The 23,815-nt window shown below is 41.6% G+C and overlaps 1 protein-coding gene across 3 annotated transcripts in view; it reads left to right on the plus strand.

Moving 5' to 3' along the window:
* LY96 (lymphocyte antigen 96) overlaps positions 1 to 23,815 on the plus strand; it is a 46,762-nt gene that overhangs the window by 18,908 nt on the left and 4,039 nt on the right. Inside the window, exons 3-5 of one of the 3 annotated variants that reach the window (XM_033202387.1) lie at positions 604 to 732; positions 18,535 to 18,587; positions 20,693 to 20,814. In XM_033202387.1, coding sequence (XP_033058278.1) covers positions 604 to 732; positions 18,535 to 18,587; positions 20,693 to 20,791 — 281 coding nt within the window. In that variant the 3' untranslated portion in view covers positions 20,792 to 20,814. Of the gene's footprint in view, positions 1 to 603; positions 733 to 5,119; positions 5,628 to 18,534; positions 18,588 to 20,692; positions 20,815 to 23,815 lie in introns of those variants that run through there. The other 2 variants (XM_033202389.1, XM_033202388.1) reach the window with 2 other exon arrangements.

Consider the following 23,815-nt stretch of genomic DNA (forward strand, 5'->3'; position numbering starts at 1 on the left):
AAAAAGAAAAGAAAAACAAAGAAAAGGATTGTGCATCTTTTTCATTTGGGCCAACTGAATAAGTTGGAAGAGTTGAGAAAAATGCATTGATTACTGGAATTTTTCATGGTAGTTGGAAATAGGCGGGATCATGAGGAAATTAAAAAATAGCCATATATTTATTTTTCATCAAAAGATTCTATTTTATTCTCAAGAACTCTTTCATCAGAACTCCTAGAAAGTTGACTGTCCCACTGTCTTTCTTTTCCCTTTCTTTTCTTTTGAATTTTCTAGCAGAACCATGACTAGAACTAGACATTTTATGTCTTTATTTCATTGTTTTCTCTAAGAAGTTATGAAGGCTCTTCTGTTTTTAGGCAGAGCATGCATAGTTTTACCGTGGAACATTGTATTTGATTATGATTTACTAGTTGCCCTCTCAGAACTTCAGTTTTCTTATCTGCAGAAGAAGAGTAATAATACCCACCTTTTAGATAGTTGTGATGATTAAATGAAATAATGTAAGAAAAGCACAGGGCCCCTTTTAACTATACAACAAATGTTAATTATTATGTATAGAAGAATCTACTATTTGAGGACCTAATGGGATTTTTTCTTTTAAAGGGAGAGATTTAAAGCAATTATATTTCAATCTCTGTATAACTGTCAACTCCATGACTCTTCCAAAGCGCAAAGAAATTATTTGCCGAGGATCTGATGATGATTATTCTTTTTGCAGAGCTCTGAAGGGAGGTAAGTGTTCAATTCATATTACTTTTAGAATAGGAAACAATTCCTTATGAAAATTAAATACATTGAAAATGAAAACTTCCTTTTCTGGTAATAATTCTTTTTCTATCCAAAGTTTTTACTTTTAGCAGCTTAAATAGCATTTTATAATTATGTACTTGAATTGTTAAGATGACACTTATATGATTTGTATTGTTAATATTTTTCATAGTAACTCACCAGATTTTCTATACAGTCATTGGTTTCTTCAGTGACTTCTGCCTTTATGTTCCTCCTTGGAATTATTTACAGAATAATAACATCCAGAAATTAGGACCCTTACAGAGATCTTGCACCAAGGGATAAAAAATATAAATAAAAAATGAATTTAAAAAAAAGAATTACCACTTTAAAACTATATTCCAGCTTTTCCGTTTACCAGCAATGTGACTTTCAGCATGTTATTAATATTTAACCTTTCTTGGCCTCATTTTCCTCAGCTGTAAAATGGGGAAGTAAAACACATCATACATAGTTTTAAGAATTAAATTAGAGAATGTGTGTAAAAGAAAAAAAAAAAAAAGCCTAGAGCAGTGTTCAGAATAAGAATCCTTTTTTTGTTACTGATTTTCCGGTCCTGTCATCTTTATAATGAGGGAACTGATGTTTGCAGTGGCTCAGTAAGGTGTCCATGGTCATTTGGAGAACTAGTAACAGAGTAGCCTCCTAACTCTAAGATATGACTCTTCTACTGTGTCATGCTTTCTCTTTGAAAAAAAAAAATTCCCTTAGCAGATTACTGTTTTTTTTTTAATTGTGCATTTCTTTTGCACAACTGTTTTACAATTATTTTACACAATCTCTGTGGGATTACACTGATATTTTACCTGAATCTTCAAAGTTTCTCTTTCTTGAGACCTCAGAGGTGTCAGACTCAAGTCAGCTTGTCTACTTCTTCTCTCCCTCCTCCCACTTTCTTCCATAAACATCTATTGAACCTAATTTGAGCAAATCATGATTTAGGTTCTGGTTATCTGAAGTTGAATGGTAGTATCTCCTTGCTCCTCACTCTGGGGAAAACTGGATTGCCATATGCAGAAGAATGAAACTGGACCCCTATCTCTCACCACATTCAAAAATCAACTCAAGATGGATTAACAACTTAAGCATAAGATCTGCAATTATAAATATACTAGAAGAAACCTAGGGAAGATTCTTCTGGACATTGGTCTAGACAAAGAATTTATGACAAAGATCTCAAAAGCACAGACAATAAAGACAAAAGTAGATAAAAAGGATTTAATTACATCAAAAAGCTTCTACATAGCAAAAGAAATAATGGAGTGAACAGACAGTCTGTAGTATATGAGAAAAAATTCACAAACTATTCATCCAACAGGGTACTAATATTCAGAATGTACAAGGAACTCAAACAACTCAACAACAACAACAAAAACAACCGCATTAAAAAGTGGGAAAAGTGGCACAGTGGCTCATGCCTGTAATCCCAGCACTTTGGGAGACTGAGACAGGTGGATCACGATGTCAGGAGTTCTAGACCAGCCTGGCCAACATAGGGAAACCTTGTCTCTACTAAAAATACAAAAATTAGCCAGGTGTGGTGGCATTCGCCTGTAGTCCCAGCTACTTGAGAGGCTGAGGCAGGAGAATCCCTTGAACCTGGGAGGTGGAGGTTGCAGTGAGGTGAGACCATGCCATTGCACTCCAGTCCAGGTGACAGAGTGAGACTCAGTCTCAAAAAAAAAGAAAAAAAAAAGTGAGAAAAGGACATGAATGGATACTTATAGATACTTTTCAAAAGAAGAGCTAGAAATGGCCAACACGTATATAAAAACATGCTCAGCATCACTAATCGTCAGAGAAATGCAAATTAAAATTGCAATGAGATATCATCTTACCCCGGCCAGAATGGCTGTTCTTAACAAGATGAAAAGTAACAGATGTTAGCAAGAATATGGAGAAAAGAGAACTCATCCACTTTTGGTGGGGATGTAAATTAGTGCAGCCTCTATGGAAAGCAGTATGGGGATTTATCAAATAACTAAAAATAGAACCACCATTCCATCTAGCAATTTCACTACTAGGTATCTAGTCAAAGGAAAAGAAATCACTACATCAAAAAGATACCTGCACTCATATGTTTATTGCACTAGTCACAATAGCAAAGATATGGAGTTCACCTAAGTGTCCATCAACAGACGAATGGGTAAATAAAATGTGGTATATTTACACAATGGAATATTATTAAGCCATTACAAAAATGAAATCATGTATTTTTCTGCAGCATGGATGGAACTGGAGGCCATTATCTTAAGTGAAACAAACCAGGCACAGAAAGTCAAATATTGCATGTTCCCACTCGTAAGTGGGTGCTAAAAATGTGTACACGTGTACTAGAGAGTGGAATGATAGTGAGGAGTTGGAAGGGTGAGGGGGTGGATGATGCAAAATTAGTTAATGGGTATATGTTACTTGGGTGATGGGCACCCTAAAAGCCCTGACTTGACCACTACACAACCTATGCAGGTAATGAGATTGCACATGTACCTGGCAAATCAGTATAAAAAAAAAAAAGTCACTCCATTCTGGGAAATACTGTCACAAAAACAAAATTTACAATAAAATTACATGTAATTTTATTGTAAATTCATTACAGGTGTGAGCCATTGCCATACAATAAAATTATATGTACATATAATTATACTAAATATAATTTTATTGTAAATTAATTGTAAAAAAGTATATGTAAATAATATATAGTTCTATTAGCAATAGAACTATATGTTATTAGTTTTAACTATATAGTTACTAAATAACTGTGGCAGAAAAACTGGGATAAGATTTTTTTTTTTTTGAGAAAAGATCTTGCTCCGTCACCCAGATTGGAGTGCAGTGGTGCAATCATAGCTCACTGCAGCCTCAAACTCCTCAGCTCAAGTCATCGTCTAGTCACAGCCTCCTGAGTAGCAAGGACTACAGGCACAGGTCACTATGCCCAGCTAATTTTTTTTTTTTTTTTTTGAGTCAGAATCTTACTCTGTCACACAGGCTGGAGTGCAATGGCACAATCTCAGCTCACTGCAACCTCCACCTCCTGGGTTCAAGTGATTCTGCCTCAGCCTCCCGACTAGCTGGGACTATAGGTGTGTGCCACCACGCCCAGCTAATTTTTGCATTTTTAGTAGAGACAGGTTTTCATCATGTTAGCCAGGCTGGTCTCAAACTCCTGACCTCAGGCCATCTGACTGCCTCGGCCTCCCAAAGTGCTGGAATTACAGGTGTAAGCCACTGCACCCGGCCCTAATTTTAAATTTAATTTTATTTTAATTAAAAAATAGAGATAAGGTCTCACCTTATCTTGAGCCCAGGCTGGTCTTAAACTCCTGGGCTCAAGTGATCCTCCTGCCTCAGCCTCCCAGAGTGCTGGGATTACAGGTATGAGCCATTGCTCCTGGGCATTTTTAAATTTTTTGTAGAGACAGGGTCTCACTATATTGCCCAGGCTGGTCAGACAAGCCTTCAATAGAGTATTTTATTAGTCTTGAATCTGAAAGCATCAGAGAGTGATGGGGAAAAACATTCCCTGGAGAGGAAACAGCATATGCAAACACATCTAGTCATGAAAGAGTATGGTTTATTTGGAGAGTAGTTTTTTTGTAGTTGGAGCAGAATGTGCTTGTGGGGAATTGCTGGAGATAAGCCTAGAAAAGGGGGCAGTGTGAGCATATAAGTCATGAGCAAAATATTGGCCTGTATCCTATAGTCCGTGGGCAGGGATGACCCACTGAGATTTCCATTTTTGCAGATAACTAGCATCCATATGGCAGGAGGTGGGGGTAGGCTGAGGCAGGAAACTTGGGTGGAAGGAAGAGCATCCAGGAGGCTCTGTGAGAGATCATGAAGGGTGAACGTGATGGCAGCCAGGGAGTAGCAGGCAGGAGATGAAAGAGAGCGTTTTGGGAGACAGAATAGGCAGGATACACTGATTTAATGTGGCAGGCAAGGATTAGGTAAGATCAAGAACCTCTTGGGCTGGGTACCTGTAATACCAGCACTTTGGGAGGCCGAGGCTAAGAGTTTGAGGCCAGCCTGGGCAAGGAGGTGAAACCCCATCTCTCAAAAAAAAAAAAAAAAAAAATTAGCTGGGTGTGGTGGTACCAGCCTTTAGTCCAGCTACTTGGGAGGCTGAGGTGGGAGGATCACTTGTGCCCAGGAGGTCTTGGCTAGCTGTGATCCACCACTGCACTCCTGACTCAAAAAAAAAAAAAAAGAAAAGAAAAGATAAAGAAAAAAAAGCACCACACTTGAGGGCCAGTGACTGGATGTATGGAAGTGCTATTATCTAAGATGATGTGTACAAAAGAACAGGCAGGTTTTTTTTTTTCTTAAGGGAAACATAATGAGTTCTGGCTTGGGCATGTTAAGCTCAAGGTAATTTTGGAACATTCAAATAAACATGGCCATCTGGCAGCTGAGTATGTGGGCCCAGAACTTAGGACTTTCTGATTTAAGAAGCATTGACGTATCAAGAGTCCCTTGAAATTTGGGAGTCAAATTTGCAAGTACCATATATATCTATGTTTAAAATAATTTTCCTTTTGGTTGTTATAAAAGTTATACATCTTTATGATATGATATTTGGAAAATATGGACAAGCAATTATAAAGTAAAAGTTACCCATAATCTCACCAGTTTTTACACACACACACACACACACACACACATATATATCTGTTTCTTTCAAAAACACATTTATGAATCAATAGATGGATATTTCAAAGCATCTTAAATTTAATAAGCCTGAGCTGGGCATGGTAGTTCATGCCTGCAATCCCAGCACTTTGTGAGGCCAAGGCTCACAAAGCCTTGGGTTGCTTGACATCAAGAGTTTGAGAACAGCCTGGACAACATGGTGAAATGCCGTCTCTACCAAAAATACAAAAATTAGCTGGGCCTGGTGGCTCATGACTATGGTCCCAGATACTTGAGAGGCTGAGGCAGGAGGATCACTGGAGCTTGGGCAGTGGAGGCTGCAGTGAGCTGTGATTGCACCACTGCACTCCAGCCTGGGCAACAGAGCAAGATCCTGTTTAAAAAAAACTTTATAAGCCTGTAAGTTCTATTACCGGGATTTTGCTGGGGCTGCTGTTACTAAGTACCATAAACTAAATATCTTAGAAAAACAGAAATTTATCATCTAACAGCTCTGGAGTTTAGAAGTCTGAAACCAAGATAACGAGGCCATGCTTCCTCTGCAGGAGCTAGGCATGGATCTGTTCCAGGCCTCTCTCCTAGCTTCTGGTGGCCTATGGCACGTCTTGCCTTGTAGATGGCCATCTTTTTCCTGGGGCCCTTCACTGTGGTCTTCCCTCCTATGTGTTCCTATCTCAGTGTCCAAATTTCCCCTTCTTAATAACGGATATTGGACTAGGGCCCATCCTAATGACCTCATTTTAACTTGACTGTCTGCAAAGATCCTGTTTCCAAATAAGGTCATGTTCACAGGCACTGAAAGTTAGGGCTTCAACATATCTTTTTAGGGGACACAATTCAATGTACAATACCATCTGAGGCTCAGATCCCGCTTCCTGCATAGTTGCCAGGAAAACTAGACTGGACCATGAGTGAGCTGCATGGATACCTTTTGGGAAGAGGAGAGGAGAGCCTAAGAAGGGGTTCTGTTCTCCCTCGCCCTTCCTAAGTTCCCTCTTGCCTTCTTCATTGTGGGCAAAGCTTCAAGCTAACTTCCTAAGAAAAGCATGGAAGGGGCCGGGCGCGGTGGCTCAAGCCTGTAATCCCAGCACTTTGGGAGGCCGAGACGGGCGGATCAAGAGGTCAGGAGATCGAGACTATCCTGGCTAACACGGTGAAACCCCGTCTCTACTAAAAAATACAAAAAACTAGCCGGGCGAGGTGGCGGGCGCCTGTAGTCCCAGCTACTTGGGAGGCTGAGGCAGGAGAAGGGCGTAAACCTGGGAGGCAGAGCATGCAGTGAGCTGAGATCCGGCCACTGCACTCCAGCCTGGGTGACAGAGCAAGACTCCGTCTCAAAAAAAAAAAAAAAAAAAAAAAAAAAAAAAAAAAAAAAAAAAAAGAAAAGCATGGAAGGGTCCATTCCAAGATGGCTGAATAGGAACAGCTCTGGTCTGGAGCTCCCAGCGTGATTGACACAGAAGATGGGTGATTTCTGCATTTCCAACTGAGGTACCTGGTTCATTTCATTGGGACTGGTTAGACAGTGGGTGCAGCCCATGGAGGGTGAGCCGAAGCAGCACAGGGCATTGCCTCACCTGGTAAGTGCAAGGGGTCAGGGGATTTCCCTTTCCTAGCCAAGGAAAGCTGTGACAGACTGTACCTGGAAAATTGGAACACTCCTGCCTTAATACTACACTTTTCCAGTGGTCTTAGCAAACAGCACACCAGAAGATTTTATCCCGCACCTGGCTCAGCAGTGAGCAAGGCTCACTGCTAGCACAGTAGTCCAAAATTGAACTGCAAGGCAGCAGCCTGGCTTGGGGAGGGGCGTCCACTATTGCTGAGGCTTGAGAAGGTAAACAAAGTGGTGGGTAGCTCGAACTGGGTGGAGCCCACTGCAGCTCAACGAGGCCTGCCTGCGTCTGTAGACTCCACTTTTGGGGGCAGGGAATAGCTGAACAAAAGGCAGCAGAAACTTCTGCAGACTTAAATGTCCCTGTCTGACATCTCTGAAGAGAGCAGTAGTTCTCCCAGCACGGTGTTTGAGCTCTGAGAACAGACAGACTGTCTCCTCAAGTGGGTCCCTGACTCGTATGTAGCCTAGCTGGGAGACACCTCCCAGTAGGGGCTGACTGACACCTCAGACAGCTGGGTGCCCCTCTGAGGCAAAGCTTCCAGACGAAGGATCAGGATCAATATTTGCTGTTCTGCAGCCTCTGCTGGTGATACCCAGGCAAAGAGGTCTGGAGTGGACCTCCAGCAAACTCCAACAGACCTGCAGCTGAGTGTCCTGACTGTTAGAAGGAAAACTAATAAACAGAAAGGAATAGCATCAACATCAACAAAAAGGACATCCACACCAAAACTCCGCCTGTACATCACCATCATCAAAGACCAAAGGTAGATAAAACCACGAAGATGGGGAGAAACCAGAGCAGAAAAGCTGAAAATTCTAAAAACCAGAGCGCCTCTTCTCCTCCAAAGGATCGCAGCTCCTCGCCGGCAACGGAACAAAGCTGGATGGAGAATGACTTTGACAAGTTGACAGAAGTAGGCTTCAGAAGGTCAGTAATAACAAACTTCTCTGAGCTAAAGAAGGATGTTCGAAACCATCGCAAGGAAGCTAAAACCCTTGAAAAAAGATTAGATGAATGGCTAACTAGAATAAACAGTGTAGAGAAGACCTTAAATGACATGATGGAGCTGAAAACCACGGCATGAGAACTTTGTGACACATGCAGAAGCTTCAGTAGCCGATTCGATCAAGTGGAAGAAAGGGTATCAGTGATTGAAGATCAAGTTAATGAAATGAAGTGAGAAGAGAAGTTTTTTTTTTTTTTTTTTGAGACGGAGTCTTGCTCTGTCACCCAGGCTGGAGTGCAGTGGCGCGATCTCGGCTCACTGCAAGCTCCGCCTCCCGGGTTTACGCCATTCTCCTGCCTCAGCCTCCCGAGTAGCTGGGACTACAGGCGCCCGCCATCTCGCCCGGCTAGTTTTTTGTATTTTTTAGTAGAGACGGGGTTTCACCGTGTAGACCAGGATGGTCTCGATCTCCTGACCTCGTGATCCACCCGTCTCGGCCTCCCAAAGTGCTGGGATTACAGGCTTGAGCCACCGCGCCTGGCCGAGAAGAGAAGTTTAGAGAAAAAAGAGTAAAAAGAAATGAGCAAAGCCTCTAAGAGACATGGGACTATGTGAAAAGGCCAAATCTACGTTTGTTTGGTGTACCTGAAAGTGATGGGGAGAATAGAACTAAGCTGGAAAACACTCTTTAGGACAGTATCCAGGAGAACTTCCCCAACCTAGCAAGGCAGGCCAACATTCAAATTCAGGAAATACAGAGAACACCACAAAGATACTCCTTGAGAACAGCAACCCCAAGACACATAATTGTCAGATTCACCAAGGTTCAAATGAAGGGAAAAAATGTTAAGGGCAGCCAGAGAGAAAGGTCGGGTTACCCACAAGGGAAGCCCATCAGACTAACAGCGGATCTCTTGGCAGAAACTCTACAAGCCAGAAGAGAGTGGGGGCCAATATTCAACATTCTTAAAGAAAATAATTTTCAACCCAGAATTTCATAATCAGTCAAACTAAGCTTCATAAGTGAAGGAGAAATAAAATCCTTTACAGACAAGCAAATGCTGAGAGATTTTGTCACCACCAGGCCTGCCTTACAAGAGCTCCTGAAGGAAGCACTAAACATGGAAAGGAACAACCAGTACCAGCCACTGCAAAAGCATGCCAAATTGTAAAGACTATCGATGCTAGGAAGAAACTGCATCAACTAATGGGCAAAAAGACCAGCTAACATCATAATGACAGGATCAGATTCACACATAACAATACTAACCTTAAATGTAAATGGGCTAAATGGTCCAAATAAAAGACACAGACTGGCAAATTGGATAAAGAGTCAAGATCCATCAGTGTGCTATATTCAGGAGATCCATCTCCTGTGCTGAGACACACAGGTTCAAAACAAAGAAATGAAGGAAGATCTACCAAGCAAATGGAAAGCAAAAAAAAGCAGGGGTTGCAATCCTAGTCTCTGATAAAACAGACTTTAAACTATCAAAGATCAAAAGAGAAAAAGAAGGCCATTACATAATGGTAAAGGAATCAATTCAACAACAAGAGCTAACTATCCTAAATATATATGTAGCAAATACAGGAGCACCCAGAGTCACAAAGCAAATCCTTAGAGACCTACAAAGAGACTTAGACTCCCACATAATAATAATAGGAGACTTTAACACCCCTTTGTCAATATTAGAGAAATCAACAAGACAGAAGGTTAACAAGGATATCTAGGATTTGAACTCAGCTCTGCACCAAGCAGACCTAATAGACATCTACAGAACTCTCCACCCCAGATCAACAGAATATACATTCTTCTCAGCACCACATCGCACTTATTCCAAAATTGACCACATACTTCCAATTGGAAGTAAAGCCCTCCTCAGCAAATGTGAAAGAACAGAAATCACAACAAATTGTCTCTCAGACCACAGTGCAATCAAATCAGAACTCAGGATTAAGAAACTCACTGAAAACTGCACAACTACATGGAAACTGGACAACCCACTCCTGAATGACTACTGGGTAAATAACGAAATGAAGGCAGAAATAAAGATGTTCTTTGAAACCAGTGTGAACAAAGACACAACATACCAGAATCTCTGGGACATATTTAAAGCAGTGTGTAAAGGGAAATTTATAGCACTAAATGCCCACAAGAGAAAGCAGGAAAGATCTAAAATCAACAACCTAACATCACAATTAAAAGAACTAGAGAAGCAAGAGCAAACAAATTCAAAAGCTAGCAGAAGGCAAGAAATAACTAAGATTAGAGCAGAACTGAAGGAGATAGAGACAAAAACCCTTCACAAAATTAATGAATCCAGGAGCTGGTTTTTTGAAAAGATCAACAAAATAGATAGACCACTAACAAGATTAATACAGAGGAAAAGAGAGAAGAATCAAATAGATGCAATAAAAAATGATAAAGGGGATATCACCACTGATCCTGCAGACATACAAACTACCACCAGAGAATACTATAAACACCTCTACACAAATAAACTAGAAAATCTAGAAGAAATGGATAAATTCCTGAACACATACACTCTCCCAAGACTAAACCATGAAGACGTTGAATCCCTGAATAGACCAATAACAGACTCTGAAATTGAGGCAATAATTAATAACCTACCAACCAAAAAAAGTCCAGACCCAGATGGATTCACAGCCAAACTCTACCAGAGGTACAAAGAGGAGCTGGTACCATTCCTTCTGAAACTATTCCAATCAATAGAAAAAGAGGGACTCCTCCCTAACTCATTTTATGAGGCCAACATCATCCTGATACCAAAGCCTGGCAGAGACACAACAAAAAAAGAGAATTTTAGACCAATATTCCTGATGAACATTAATGTGAAAATCCTTAATAAAATACTGGCAAACCAAATCCAGCAGCACATCAAAAAGCTTATCCACCAAGATCAAGTTGGCTTCATTCCTGGGATGCAAGGCTGGTTCAACATACACAAATCAATAAACATAATCCATCATGTAAACCGAACCAAAGACAAAAACCACACGATTATCTCAATAGATGCAGAGCCGGGCGCGGTGGCGCGTGCCTGTAGTCCCAGCTACTAGGGAGGCTGAGGCTGGAGGATCGCTTGAGTCCAGGAGTTCTGGGCTGTAGTGCGCTATGCCGATAGCGCACTAAGTTCGCAGTAAGTTTTGCATCAATATGGTGACCTCCTGGGAGCGGGGGACCACCAGGTTGCCTAAGGAGGGGTGAACCGGCCCAGGTCGGAAACGGAGCAGGTGAAAACTCCCGTGCTGATCAATAGATGCAGAAAAGACCTTTGACAAAATTCAACAGCCCTTCATACTAAAAACTCTCAATAAACTAGGTATTGATGGGACATATCTCAAAATAATAAGAGTTATTTATGACAAACCCACAGCCAATATCATACTGACTGGGCAAAAACTGGAAGCATTCCCTTTGAAAACTGGCACAAGACAGGGATGCCCTCTCTCACCACTCCTATTCAACATAGTGTTGGAAATTCTGCCAGGACAATCAGGCAAGAGAAATAAATAAACGGTGTTCAATTAGGAACAGAGGAAGTCAAATTGTCCCTGTTTGCAGATGACATGATTGTATATTTAGAAAACCCCATCATCTCAGCCCAAAATCTCCTTAAGCTGATAGGCAACTTTAGCAAAGTCTCAGGATACAAAATAATGTGCAAAAATGACAAGCATTCCTATACTCCAATAACAGACAGAGAGCCAAATCATGAATGAACTCCCATTCACAGTTGCTACAAAGAGAATAAAATACCTAGGAATACAACTTACAAGGGATGTGAAGGACTTCTTCAAGAACTACAAACCACTGCTCAACGAAATAAAAGAGGACACAAACAAATGGAAGAACATTCCAGGCTCATGGATAGGAGGAATCAATATTGTGAAAATAGCTATACTGCCTAAGGTAATTTATAAATTCAATGCCATCCCCATCAAGCTACCAATGACTTTCTTCACAGAATTGGAAAAAACTACTTTAAAGTTCATATGGAACCAAAAAACAGCCTGCATTGCCAAGACAATCCTAAGCAGAAAGAACAAAGCTGGAGGCATCACACTACCTGACATCAAACTCTACTATAAGGCTACAGTAACCAAAACAGCATGGTACTGGTACCAAAACAGAGATATAAACCAATGGAACAGAACAGGGGCCTCAGAAATAACACCACACATCTACAACCATCTGATCTTTGACAAACCTGACAAAAACAAGAAGTGGGGAAAGGATTCCCTATCTAATTAATGGTGCTGGGAAAACTGGCTAGCCATATGTAGAAAGCTGAAACTGGATCCCTTCCTTAAACCTTATACACAAATTAACTCAAGATGGGTTAAAGACTTAAATGTTAGACCTAAAACCATAAAAACCCTAGAAGAAAGGTTCTTCTAGGCAATATGATTCAGGACATGGGCATGGGAAAGGACTTCATGACTAAAACACCAAAAACAATGACAACGAAAGCCAAAATAGAAAAACGGGACCTAATTAAATGAAAGAGCTTCTGCACAGCAAAAGAAACTACCATCCGAGTGAACAGGCAACCTACAGAATGGGAGAAAATTTTTGCAATCTACCCATCTGACAAAGGGCTAATGTCCAGAATCTACAAAGAACTTAAACACATTTACAAGAAAAAAATCAAACAACCCCATCAAAAAGTGGGTGAAGGATATGAACAGACACTTTTCAAAAGAAGACTTTTATACAGCTAACAGATACATGAAAAAATGCTCATCATCACTGGTCATCAGAGAAATGCAAATAAAAACCACAATGAGATACCATCTCACACCAGTTAGAATGGCGATCATTAAAAAGTCAGGAAACAACAGATGCTGGAGAAGATGTAGAGAGATAGGAACACTTTTACACTGTTGGTGGGAGTATAAACTAGTTCAACCATTGTGGAAGACAGTGTGGCGATTCCTTAAGGATCTAGAACTAGAAATACTATTTGACCCAGCCATCCTATTACTGGGTACATACCCAAAGGATTATAAATCATGCTGCTATAAAGACACGCGCACATGTATGTTTATCGCAACACTATTCGCAATAGCAAAGACTTGGAACCAACCCAAATATCCATCAATGATAGACTGGATTAAGAAAATGTGGGACATATACACCATGGAATACTATGCAGCCATAAAAAGGAGGTGTTTATGTCCTTTGTAGGGACATGGATGATGCTGGAAACCGTCATTCTGAGCAAACTATTACAAGAACAGAAAACCAAACACTGCATGTTCTCACTGATAGGTGGGAACTGAACAATGAGAACACTTGGACACAGGAAGGGGAACATCACACACTGGGGCCTGTCATGGGGTGGGAGGGATGGGGGAGGGATAGTATTAGGAGAAATACCTAATGTAAATGATGAATTAATTGGTGCAGCAAACCAACATGGCACATGTATACATATGTAATAAATCTGCACGTTGTGCATATGTACCCCAGAACTTAAAGTATAATAAAAAAGAAAAGAAAAGAATGGAAGATATGAGCAAGATATGAGCTTTCTGGGCAGGCACAGTGGCTCACACCTATAATCCCAGCACTTCGGGAGGCCGAGGCGGGCGGATCACTTGAGGTCAGTAGTTCCAGACCAGCCTGGCCAACACGGTGAAACCCAGTCTCTACTAAAAATACAAAAGTATGGGTGTGGTAGCACATGTTTGTAATCCCAGCTACCCGGGAGGCTGAGGAAGGAGAATTACTTGAATGAAGGCAGACGTTGTAGTGAGCCAAGATCCCACCACTGCACTCCAGCCTGGGCTACACAGTGAGACTCCAGTCTCAAAAAAAGAAAAACAACAAAAAAAAGCCTTCTAAGACAGACAAAACAATTGAAAAAGAGGTCTATCCAACAGAAGAGGTTAGAACTCCGTCTGCCTACCTGACCTGCTAAGTGTTAAGACAGTCTCCCTAAATAGAAAACTAGGGGTTGTTCTTTTTTTTTTTTTGAAACAGAGTCTCGTCCTGTTGCCCAGGCTGGAATGCAATGGTGCAATCTCGGCTGACTGCAACCTCTGCCTCCCTGGTTCAAGCGATTCTCCTGCCCTAGCCTTCCCAGTAGCTGGGATGATAGGTGTGTGCCACCATGCCTAACAAATTTTTTGTATCTTTAATAGAGATAGGATTTCACCATGTTGGCCAGGCTGGTCTCGAACTTCTGACCTCATGATCCGCCCACTTCGGCCTCCCAAAGTGCTGGGATTATAGGCGTGAGCCACCACACCTGGTCTAGGAGTTGTTCTTTTTTTTTTGTTTGAGACGGCGTCTCGCTCTGCCGCCCAGGCTGGAGTGCAATGGCCGGATCTCAGCTCACTGCAAGCCCCGCCTTCTGGGTTTACGCCATTCTCCTGCCTCAGCCTCCCAAGTAGCTGGGACTACAGGCGCCCGCCACGTCGCCCGGCTAGTTTTTTTGTATTTTTTTTTAGTAGAGACGGGGTTTCACCGTGTTAGCCAGGATGGTCTCGATCTCCTGACCTCGTGATCCGCCCGTCTCGGCCTCCCAAAGTGCTGGGATTACAGGCTTGAGCCACCGCGCCCGGCCTAGGAGTTGTTTTTAATTTCTTTCTCAAATCCTTAAGTCTCATCCATCTTCCTCCCCCACCCCTTCCACAAAGTTGACAGAGTTGGCTTCATGACCAGAGCCCAGGGCCCCGTATACAGAAGGGCCCTGTGCTTGGGGTTTAATGCCTTGTGATCACAGTCTTGAAATTCTTAATAATTTTGTTTTCGAGTGTGTGTTTTGTGTAAGTGAAATCTAATGAGACGATGGGGTATGAACCCACCTTCCCTGGACTGGTTCTTGGTTCTCGCTGCCCACTTCCCTGCTGGCACCCTGGGATCCTCTCCCCTCTTCTGTCCAGTGCGACCTGCTAACCTCTGCTCCTGGTGAAATCCTGGCTACAGGGAGGGTCAGGATCTGGTGTGGGTGCCCTGCAGTATCTTGCGTGGGCATGACAGTGGCTGCCCTACCTTGGCTGGCAGCGCCACAGCCCTGTTCAGCAGCTGACTAGTTGGGCACACCATCCCCTGCTCCACACCAAAACAGGTAGTGTGTGGAGGTATTGCATGGAGGTTGCAGTGCATTGAGAGTCACTGTTGAATAGCAGGCCTGTGGGAAAGAAAGGTACTTGCTTGGACTTCCTCACCCTCACTGGGGCACGGGGCATCTGGCAGTTTGTGGAAGGAGGACCCTGACAGGCAGCTCTCAGGCCGAAGCTTGCACAGGAGCCCCCAGTGGTGGAGGAGCCCCTGGGTGTTTCTACACTCACCTGTGCTGCTTGCTGAGGGGGCGTTCCCTCAGGCTGTTCCACACCTTGGGGATCTTCTCTTTCTCGTTCAAACTTCCTGCCTCTGGCTTGAGTTAGTTTCCTCTGGCTGGCTCGGCTCGAGGCACCCCCTGGGGATGAGCAGGGAAAGACAAATTGTGTAATTTCAGTGATTCTACCTTAAAGTTAAATGCTTTGATATTTGCATTTAAAACTGGCATTGTATTATAAGAAGATGAATACTGAAATTCATACTAATAGTTTAAAATGTTCTCTTTATTACAAATGATATTAAATTGCAATAAAAACATTATGGCAAGTCTAGAGAGAGAAACACATAGAAGAAAGGAAAAGTTTTATGTTCTAGTAACTTTAACAGGTTTCCCCCATCTTTTGAATAAGCAGCCTCACATCGTCATTTTGTGCTGGGCCTTGCAAATTATGGATTTAATTATGTAATGATGTATTGCATTACTTTTCATGGCAAAAACTGCAATTACTTTTACACCAACCTAATAGTTGGTCCTGAAGCTGGGTACTGAGAATTAGGTACTAGGAGCCAGATTCAAAAATGTCCAAAGCAAAACCCCTGTCCTCATGGAAATTACAGACTAGTGGAGAAAACAAGATCCTAATGAAGTAATAAAATAAAGAAAAGGAGAAAAATGAAATATGATTCAATTTGTGATAAATACTCTCAAAGAAACTAGCAAGTTAATAAGATAGAGCCTATTATTATGTTATTATATAATATATACATATATAACTAATATATTAATGTATTAATATTCACAAGGTATGAATATGTTATTATTCACAAGATGCCATTGGAAGGAGGGTCTAGAAGCGAGAAAGAATAATATTAAACGTTATAAGTAACATTTAGTGGTAATAATATTTAATAAGTGCTGTGTCCCAGGCCTTGTTCTTAGCACTTAACATGTATTAACTGGTATAGCCCTTGTGATAATTCTATGAGATACGTGTTATCACCCATCACCGTTTTACTGAGCCATAGAAAAATTAAGTGACTGGTCCAAAGTTACACACCAAGTAGGGGAGCTGAGCTTCAAACCCAAGCAGTTCTGGCCCCAGGGCCATCACTCTTACAAAGATGTTATATTTATCCTTACTGCGTCTTTCCCATTGCATATTGTATTTGGAATGGTTTCTTCTTATTATTTTGGGGGTCTTTTTTTGTTTTTTAAAAATTTTAATTTTAATTTAATATTTATTTATTTATTTATTTTGAGACAAGGTCTCCCTGTCACCCAAGCTGGAGTGAAGTGGTACAAACACAGCTCACTGTAGCCTCTACCTACTGGGCTCGAGTGATCCTCCCACCCCAGCCTCTCAAGTAACTGGATTACAGGCACACGCCACCATACCCATCTTTCTTTTTTATATTTTGTACAGATAAGGATCAACTATGTTGCCCAGGCTGGTCTTGAACTTCTGAGTTCAAGGGATCTCCCCTCTTCGGCCTCCCAAAGTGTTGTGATTACAGGCGTGAGCCACCGCTCACAGCTGGAATGGTTTCTTAAATATCTATATCTTCAACAGACTTTAGCTCTTTGAGAGAAGGGACAGAGTTGTACTACCATTGTCTTCCCAGGCCCTGGTGGGTAGTAGGCTTTCAATAAGTAGTTGTTGAATTGTTAAGTTTTGAATTGGATTGGCCTTGAATGAAAGATCATAAGATTATGAAGACATGATCACTTTACTGAGCAGAAGAAACACCTCAGGTACCAACTCCTTTAGTAAGGATACACCTGGCTAGGTGTGGTGGCTCATGTCTGTAATCCCAGCACTTTGGAAGGCCAAGGCGGGCAGATCACCTGAGGTCAGGAGTTCAAGACCAGCTTGGCCAACACAGAGAAACTCCGTCTCTACTAAAAATACAAAAATTAGCCAGGTGTAGTGGTGGGTGCCTGTAATCTCAGCTACTGGGGAAGCTGAGGCAGGAGAATGGCGTGAACCTGGAAGGTGGAGCTTGCAGTGAGCCGAGATCACGCCACTGCACTCCAGCCTGGGCGACAGAGCGAGATTCTGTCTCAAAAAAAAAAAAATAATAATAACAATACACCCTTTATTTGCTTTAAAGAAAAAGCAAAAAGAAAAGAAAAAACAGTTGGGTGCAGTGGTTCATGCCTATAATCCCAGCACTTTGGAAGGCTGAGGTGGGTGGATAGCCTGAAGTTGGGAGTTTGAGACCAGCCTGGTCAGCATGGTGAAACCACGTCTCTACTAAAAATACAAAAATTAATCGGGTGTGGTGGCAGGTGCCTGTAATCTCAGCTACTCAGGAAGCCGAGGCAGGAGAATCTCTTGAACCCGTAAGGCAGAGGTTGCAGTGAGCAGAGATCACACCATTGTACTCCAGCCTGGGCAACAGAGTGAGACTCCATCTCAAAACAAACAAACAAACAAACAAAAACAAAAAAAGGATACACCCAGAAGTAAATAAATAAATGCTTATTTGTGAGAGTAGAAGTATACACGCAGACATTATTTATTTACTTCTGAGAACAATATTATAGTTTTTGATTTAACTATTTATATCAAAAATATTTTTGGCCACTGTTTCTTTTGTTTGAGATTCAAAACATATATTTCTATCTTTACCCCATAACATCACATTCACTACTTTGTTCTGACTAGAACAGTAGGGTGTGAATTTTCCTGCACTTTTGACTCTGTGCTCCACAGCTTGTGTGGGGCCAGGCCCATGGCTATGCAGTTAAACAGAAGCTAACTTGAGCTTCTCAGTGGTGTAATTGGGAGGCACTTCAGTATTCGGGCTGCCTCCAAAATATCTCATGTGTCTTTGGAAAGATTATTCTCTATTATACTCAGCCTCAATGTCTCTGAAAACTAGTTTAAAATATACATATGTAACTTGGTCTGAAGCATATTAGCACTAGTTTGTTCATCGTTTATTCATTATTGAGACCACCACGTCTTAATAGTCTGTGTCCCCTAAGAGGGGACAGGGGCAGGTGTACAGAGAGGCTCTAGGGGCAGGGAAAGGAAGCCACAGGAGAATAGTAGCCAGGGTATAAAAGGTTCATTATTTTTCTACAGTTTTGCTTGGGACTGCCTCTGTCAGTAGTTAAGTGTATGCCATAAAGGTGTACTCTATGCTACCAAGAAAAAATACACCTAACCGTGACCAATAACGTCTTGTATTTTATATTTTGTTTGCAGAGACTGTGAATACAACAGTACCATTCTCCTTCAGGGGAATAAAATTTTCTAAGGTATTGTTCAATATTTATTTTGTACTGTCTAACCTTTAGCAGTAATAGACATGTTAAGCATTTGAAACAAGCAATTCACAACTTCTTCCTTTTTTTTTTGAAATGGGATCTCAGTCTGTCACCCAGACTGGAGTGCAGTGGCACAATCTCTGCTCACTGCAACCTCCACCCACCAACCTCCACCCCAAGCAATCCTCATGCCTTTGCCTCCTGACTAGCTGGGACTACAGGTGCGTGCCACAATGCCAGCTAACATTTTGTATTTTTGGAAGAGATGCAGTTTCACCATGTTGCCCAGGCTGGTCTTGAACTCCTGAACTCAAGCAATCCACTCCACTTAGCCTCCCAAAGTGCTGGAATTACAGGTGTGGGCAGCTGTGCCCAGCTGACAATTTCATGAATAGCAATTCAAGATTAAGATGTTCAAGGTTTTTTCCTTCACTTTTATTTAGAATTAGCTTTTTTTTTTTTTTTTGACTGAGTCTTGCTCTGTTGCCCAGGCTGGAGTGAAGTGTGTTCTGGGCTCACTGCAACTTCCACCTCCCAAGTTCAGGTGATTTTGTGCCTCAGTCACCCAAGTAGCTGGGGTTACAGGCACATGCCACCATGCCCAGCTAATTTTTTAATTTTTAGTAGAGATGGGGTTTCACCATGTTGCCTAGGCTGGTCTCAAACTCCTGGCCTCATGTGATCCACCCACCTTTGTTCCTGGACCAAAATGAGGGTCAGGCTGCCATTTCTTGCAGCCCAATAACAAGATGCAGATGAACTGGGGAGGAAGAGAGCTTTTGTTTCTGTAACTGGTTACAGGGAGAAGGTCTGGAAATTATTGCCAGACCAACTCAAAATTACAAATCTTTCAGAGCTTATATTCATTCTAAGGAATATGTCTATGTGTAAGTGTGCATTCATCTGAAGACACAAGTGATTAACTTCTTTTAATCTATGACTAAGGTCTGAGTCCTGAAGACCTTCCTCTGGAGCCTCAGTAACTTTACTTAATCTAAATGGGTCTGGGTGCTGGGGTGATTACCTTTATCTTGTCTCCTGCTAAATCATGGAGGTTTGAGGAGTTCCTTCAGACCCCCAATAAACTTGGTTGTGGAAACCTGGGGAGTTTCTTCAGACCCACAATAAAACTTGATTAATCCTAAATGGGTCCTATTAAGAATTTCTTAGTTATTTTGTCATGCTTTAAGGCCCAGGAAAGGCCTGGGCAAAACTCCTGATGGGCTTTTGTTACATCCCATCCTTTGTATAAGGGCACTGGCTTTCAATATTTAACTTAACCACTCGGTCAGTACTGAAACAGTTGTTAGTGAGACCTGGCCTTGGCCTCCGAAAGTGCTGGGATTATAGGTGTGAGCCACCGTGCGCAGCCTTAGTATTAGGTCTTTTGGTATTTTTTCTTTCTGTAGACTATGGAAAAATTGCACAAAAGATAGCATCTTTTTCCACTTCATTTTTTCCCTTTAACATACATGGGCAAGAGTAATTTGAATGCAAGAGCTCATTACTAATCTGTTGAACAGTCTTCAGATGAAAGCACTGAATGACCACTGTGTATAAGCCAGTAAATCTCTGTAACTATTCATGTAATATACTAAATATAATGTGAATATTGTTTAGGAGAATAAAAATCATGTAAATTACAGACTTATTTTGTTCAAGATTTTCTTGGGAACTTAGCCTGGTCATCCATGCCTTTGTAAAAATAATTGCTGCCTCAATGAATAATACCATTGTGATTTTAGATGTTTGCATGACGTATCTAATAATGAAATTTTATGCATTTTACTTTTGGTGACCATTTTAAAATAAAGTGTAATAATGCATATTCTTTCATTATTTTGTTATAAACTAATATCTAATATTTCAAAACCTCTTAGGTTAGTTTTTAAAAATAACATAATTTTATAATTGGGAAATAAATGGGCTTATGCTCATCTAATTCAAAGACATGGAACATTTTGTCTCATTGGAAAACTAATAAGATCAATCCAATTTAAGTGGCTTTCTGCTAGTAAGAGAAAGTTCTTACAAAGCCTCTGAAATAGTAGCATCTAACATTTTGTGTTACTTGTATTTCTTATACTTCATTTTAGGGAAAATACAAATGTGTTGTTGAAGCTATTTCTGGGAGTCCAGAAGAAATGCTCTTTTGCTTGGAGTTCGTCATCATACACCAACCTAATTCAAATTAGAATAAATTGAGTATATCAACAAATTTTTTGAAGGTATTGTTCCTGTTTTAAGGGTACTCAGGATTTGTTTTAATCAGATATGGTAGGATAGGAAGATGCAGAAATGACTGTCATGAAGAAAGAAGCTTATCCTCACAGATCTCTAGAAAACGGACGTGTGGTGCACCATGCAGAGCCACCTGGGGAAGCACCAGGGTCTGTGAGAACGTGGAGGGAGGGGGAAAATGTGGGCAAGAGTGTTTATTGTGTTTTCCATAGGAAGCAATGGGCAAGGTAGGGTAAGTAATTGATATGGTTTGGCTGTGTCCCCATCCAAATCTCATCTTGAATTGTAGTTCCCATAATCCCCACGTGTTGTGGGGGACCCAGTGGGAGGTAATTGAATCATGGGGGCGGTTACCTCCATGCTGTTCTCATGATAATGAATGAGTTCTCATGAGATCTAATGGTTTTATAAGGAGCTTTCTCCACCCACCCTTTTGCTCTGCACTTCACCTTCCTGCCACCATATGAAGAAGGATATGTTTACATCCCCTTCTGCCATGATTGTTTCCTGAGGCCTCCCCAGCCCTGCGGAGCTGTAAGTCAGTTAAACCTCTTTCCTATATTTTATTTATTTTTTTGAGATGAAGTCTCACTCTGTCACCCAGGCTGGAGTGCAGTGGTGCCATCTCGGCTCACTGCAACCTCTGCCTTCCAGGTTCTAGTGATTTTCCTGCCTAATCCTCCCAAGTAACTGGGATTACAGGCACCTGCCATCACACTGGCTAATTTTTGTATTTTTAGTAGCGATGGGGTTTCACCATATTGGTCAGGCTGGTCTTGAACTTCTGACCTCAGGTGATCAGCCTCCCAAAGTGCTGAGATTACAGATGTGAGCCACTGTGCCCAGCCTAAACCTCTTTCCTTTATAAATTACCCAGTCTTGGGTATTTCTTCATAGTAGCATGAAAATGGACTAATATAGCAGTGTTGACCTAAAAGGAAGAAGCTGAGGCAGAATTAGTGTAAGTAGAGAGTTTATCTGGGTTAAACTTGAGGATTGCATCCTGGGAGCATTACAACTTGAGTTGCCTGAATATATACTCCATAAATTAGCAGCAGTTACAAGAGGGTTTTTAAATGGAAAGAAGAGGGAGTTTCTGAGTTGTTTACCAAGAATTTACATTAAAAATGCTGGGTGCAGTGGCTCACGCTTGTAATCCCAGCACTTTGGGAGGCTGAGGTGGGCAGATCACCTGAGGTCAGGAGTTCGAGACCAGCTTGGCCAACATGGCGAAATCCTGTCTCTACTAAAAATACAGAAATTAGCTGGGCCTGGTGGCATGCACCTGTAATCCTGGCTACTCGGAAGGCTGAGGCAGGAGAATCGCTTGAACCTGGGAAGTGGAGGTTGTAGTGAGCCAAGATCATGTCACTGCACTCCAGCCTGGCGACAGAGGTGTTTTTGGTGAAGTTTATAGAAACAAAAGTATGGGGTCTTTTCTGCTTGGAGACCCCTCTCTCTATATAGAGAAAGCTGTTTCTCTTTCTCTTTTCTTCTGCCTATTAAACCTCTACTCCTAAACTCCTCGTGTGTGTTTGTGTCCTAAGTTTTCCTGGTGCAAGATGACAAACCCTGTTGCGGGAGGGAAGTCAGGGACACCGAACGGAGGGACTGGCTGAAGCTGTGGCAGAAGAACATAAATTGTGAAGATTTCATGGACATTAATCAGCTCCCAAAATTAATACTTTTATAAATTCTTATGCCTGTCTTTACTACAATTTCTGAACATAAATTGTGAAGATTTCATGGAGATTTATCACTTCCCCAATCAATACTCTTATAATTTCCTATGCCTGTCTTTACTTTAATCTCTTAATCTCGTCATCTTTGTAAGCTGAGGATGTATGTCACCTCAGGACCCTGTGATGATTGCGTTAACTGTACAAATTGTAAAACATGTATGTTTGAACAATATGAAATCAGTGCACCCTGAAAAGGAACAGAATAACAGCGATTTTCAGGGAACAAGGAAAGATAACCATAAGGTCTGACTGCCTGAAGCATTGGGCAGAATAGAGTCATAGTTTTCTTCTTGCAGAAAGCCCATAGATGGATGTGCATGTAGGAGAAATATCACTGAATTCTTTTTGCAGTAAGGAATAGCCCTGGGGAAGGAATGCCTTCCTGGGGGTAGGTCTATAGACAGCCTCTCTGGGAGTGTCTGTCTTATGCGGTTGAGATAAGGACTGAAATACACCCTGGTCTCCTACAGTGCCCTCAGGCTTACTAGGATTGGAAAATTCCAGCCTGGTAAATTCTAGTCAGACCAGTAGTCTGCTCTCGAACACTGTTTTCTGTTAAGATGTTTATCAAGACAATGCATCCACAGCGGGACATAGAACCTCATCAGTAATTCTAATTTTGCCTTGCCTTGAGATCTTAATTGTCCTTTGAAGCATGTGATCTTTGTGACTTACTCTGTGTTTGTACACTCCCTCTCCTTCTAAAATCCCTAATAAAAACTTGCTGGTTTCATGGCTCGAGGTAGCCATCACGGTCCTACCAATATGTGATGGTACCCTCGGAGGCCCAATTGTAAAATTTCTCTCTTGTGCTCTTTCTCTTTATTTCTCAGACTGGCCGACCCTTAAGGAAAATAGAAAAGAACCTATGTATTGGGGACTGGTTCCCCTGATAAAACCCTGGGTTTATACTCCAGACAACATAGCAGCTTCATATTGGAGGTTCATCTGGGATACCAAGGTACAACATTCATTGAAATGGTGAGCAGAGGAGCAGATTCCAACTCTGTCCTTTCATTTCAAGGCTCTCAGTCTCCATTTAAGAACCAAATCAAACCAACTACTGGGCTACCTTCAGTCATTTAAAAACAATTAGCATGGCTGCCAGCCTCATAAGACTTGGAGGACAGGCTTTCTGGAGAGAACATGGAGAATTCCCCCGTACCTATGGGTTGCTGGGCATATTGGTCCTGTTTGAACCAGCTTACTTTCAGAGAGGACTTAGCTGTTGCATGG

The sequence above is a fragment of the Trachypithecus francoisi genome, unplaced genomic scaffold (genome assembly GCF_009764315.1).
Source record: "Trachypithecus francoisi isolate TF-2019V2 unplaced genomic scaffold, Tfra_2.0 Lachesis_group7, whole genome shotgun sequence".
NCBI classification, from domain to species: Eukaryota; Metazoa; Chordata; class Mammalia; order Primates; family Cercopithecidae; genus Trachypithecus; species Trachypithecus francoisi.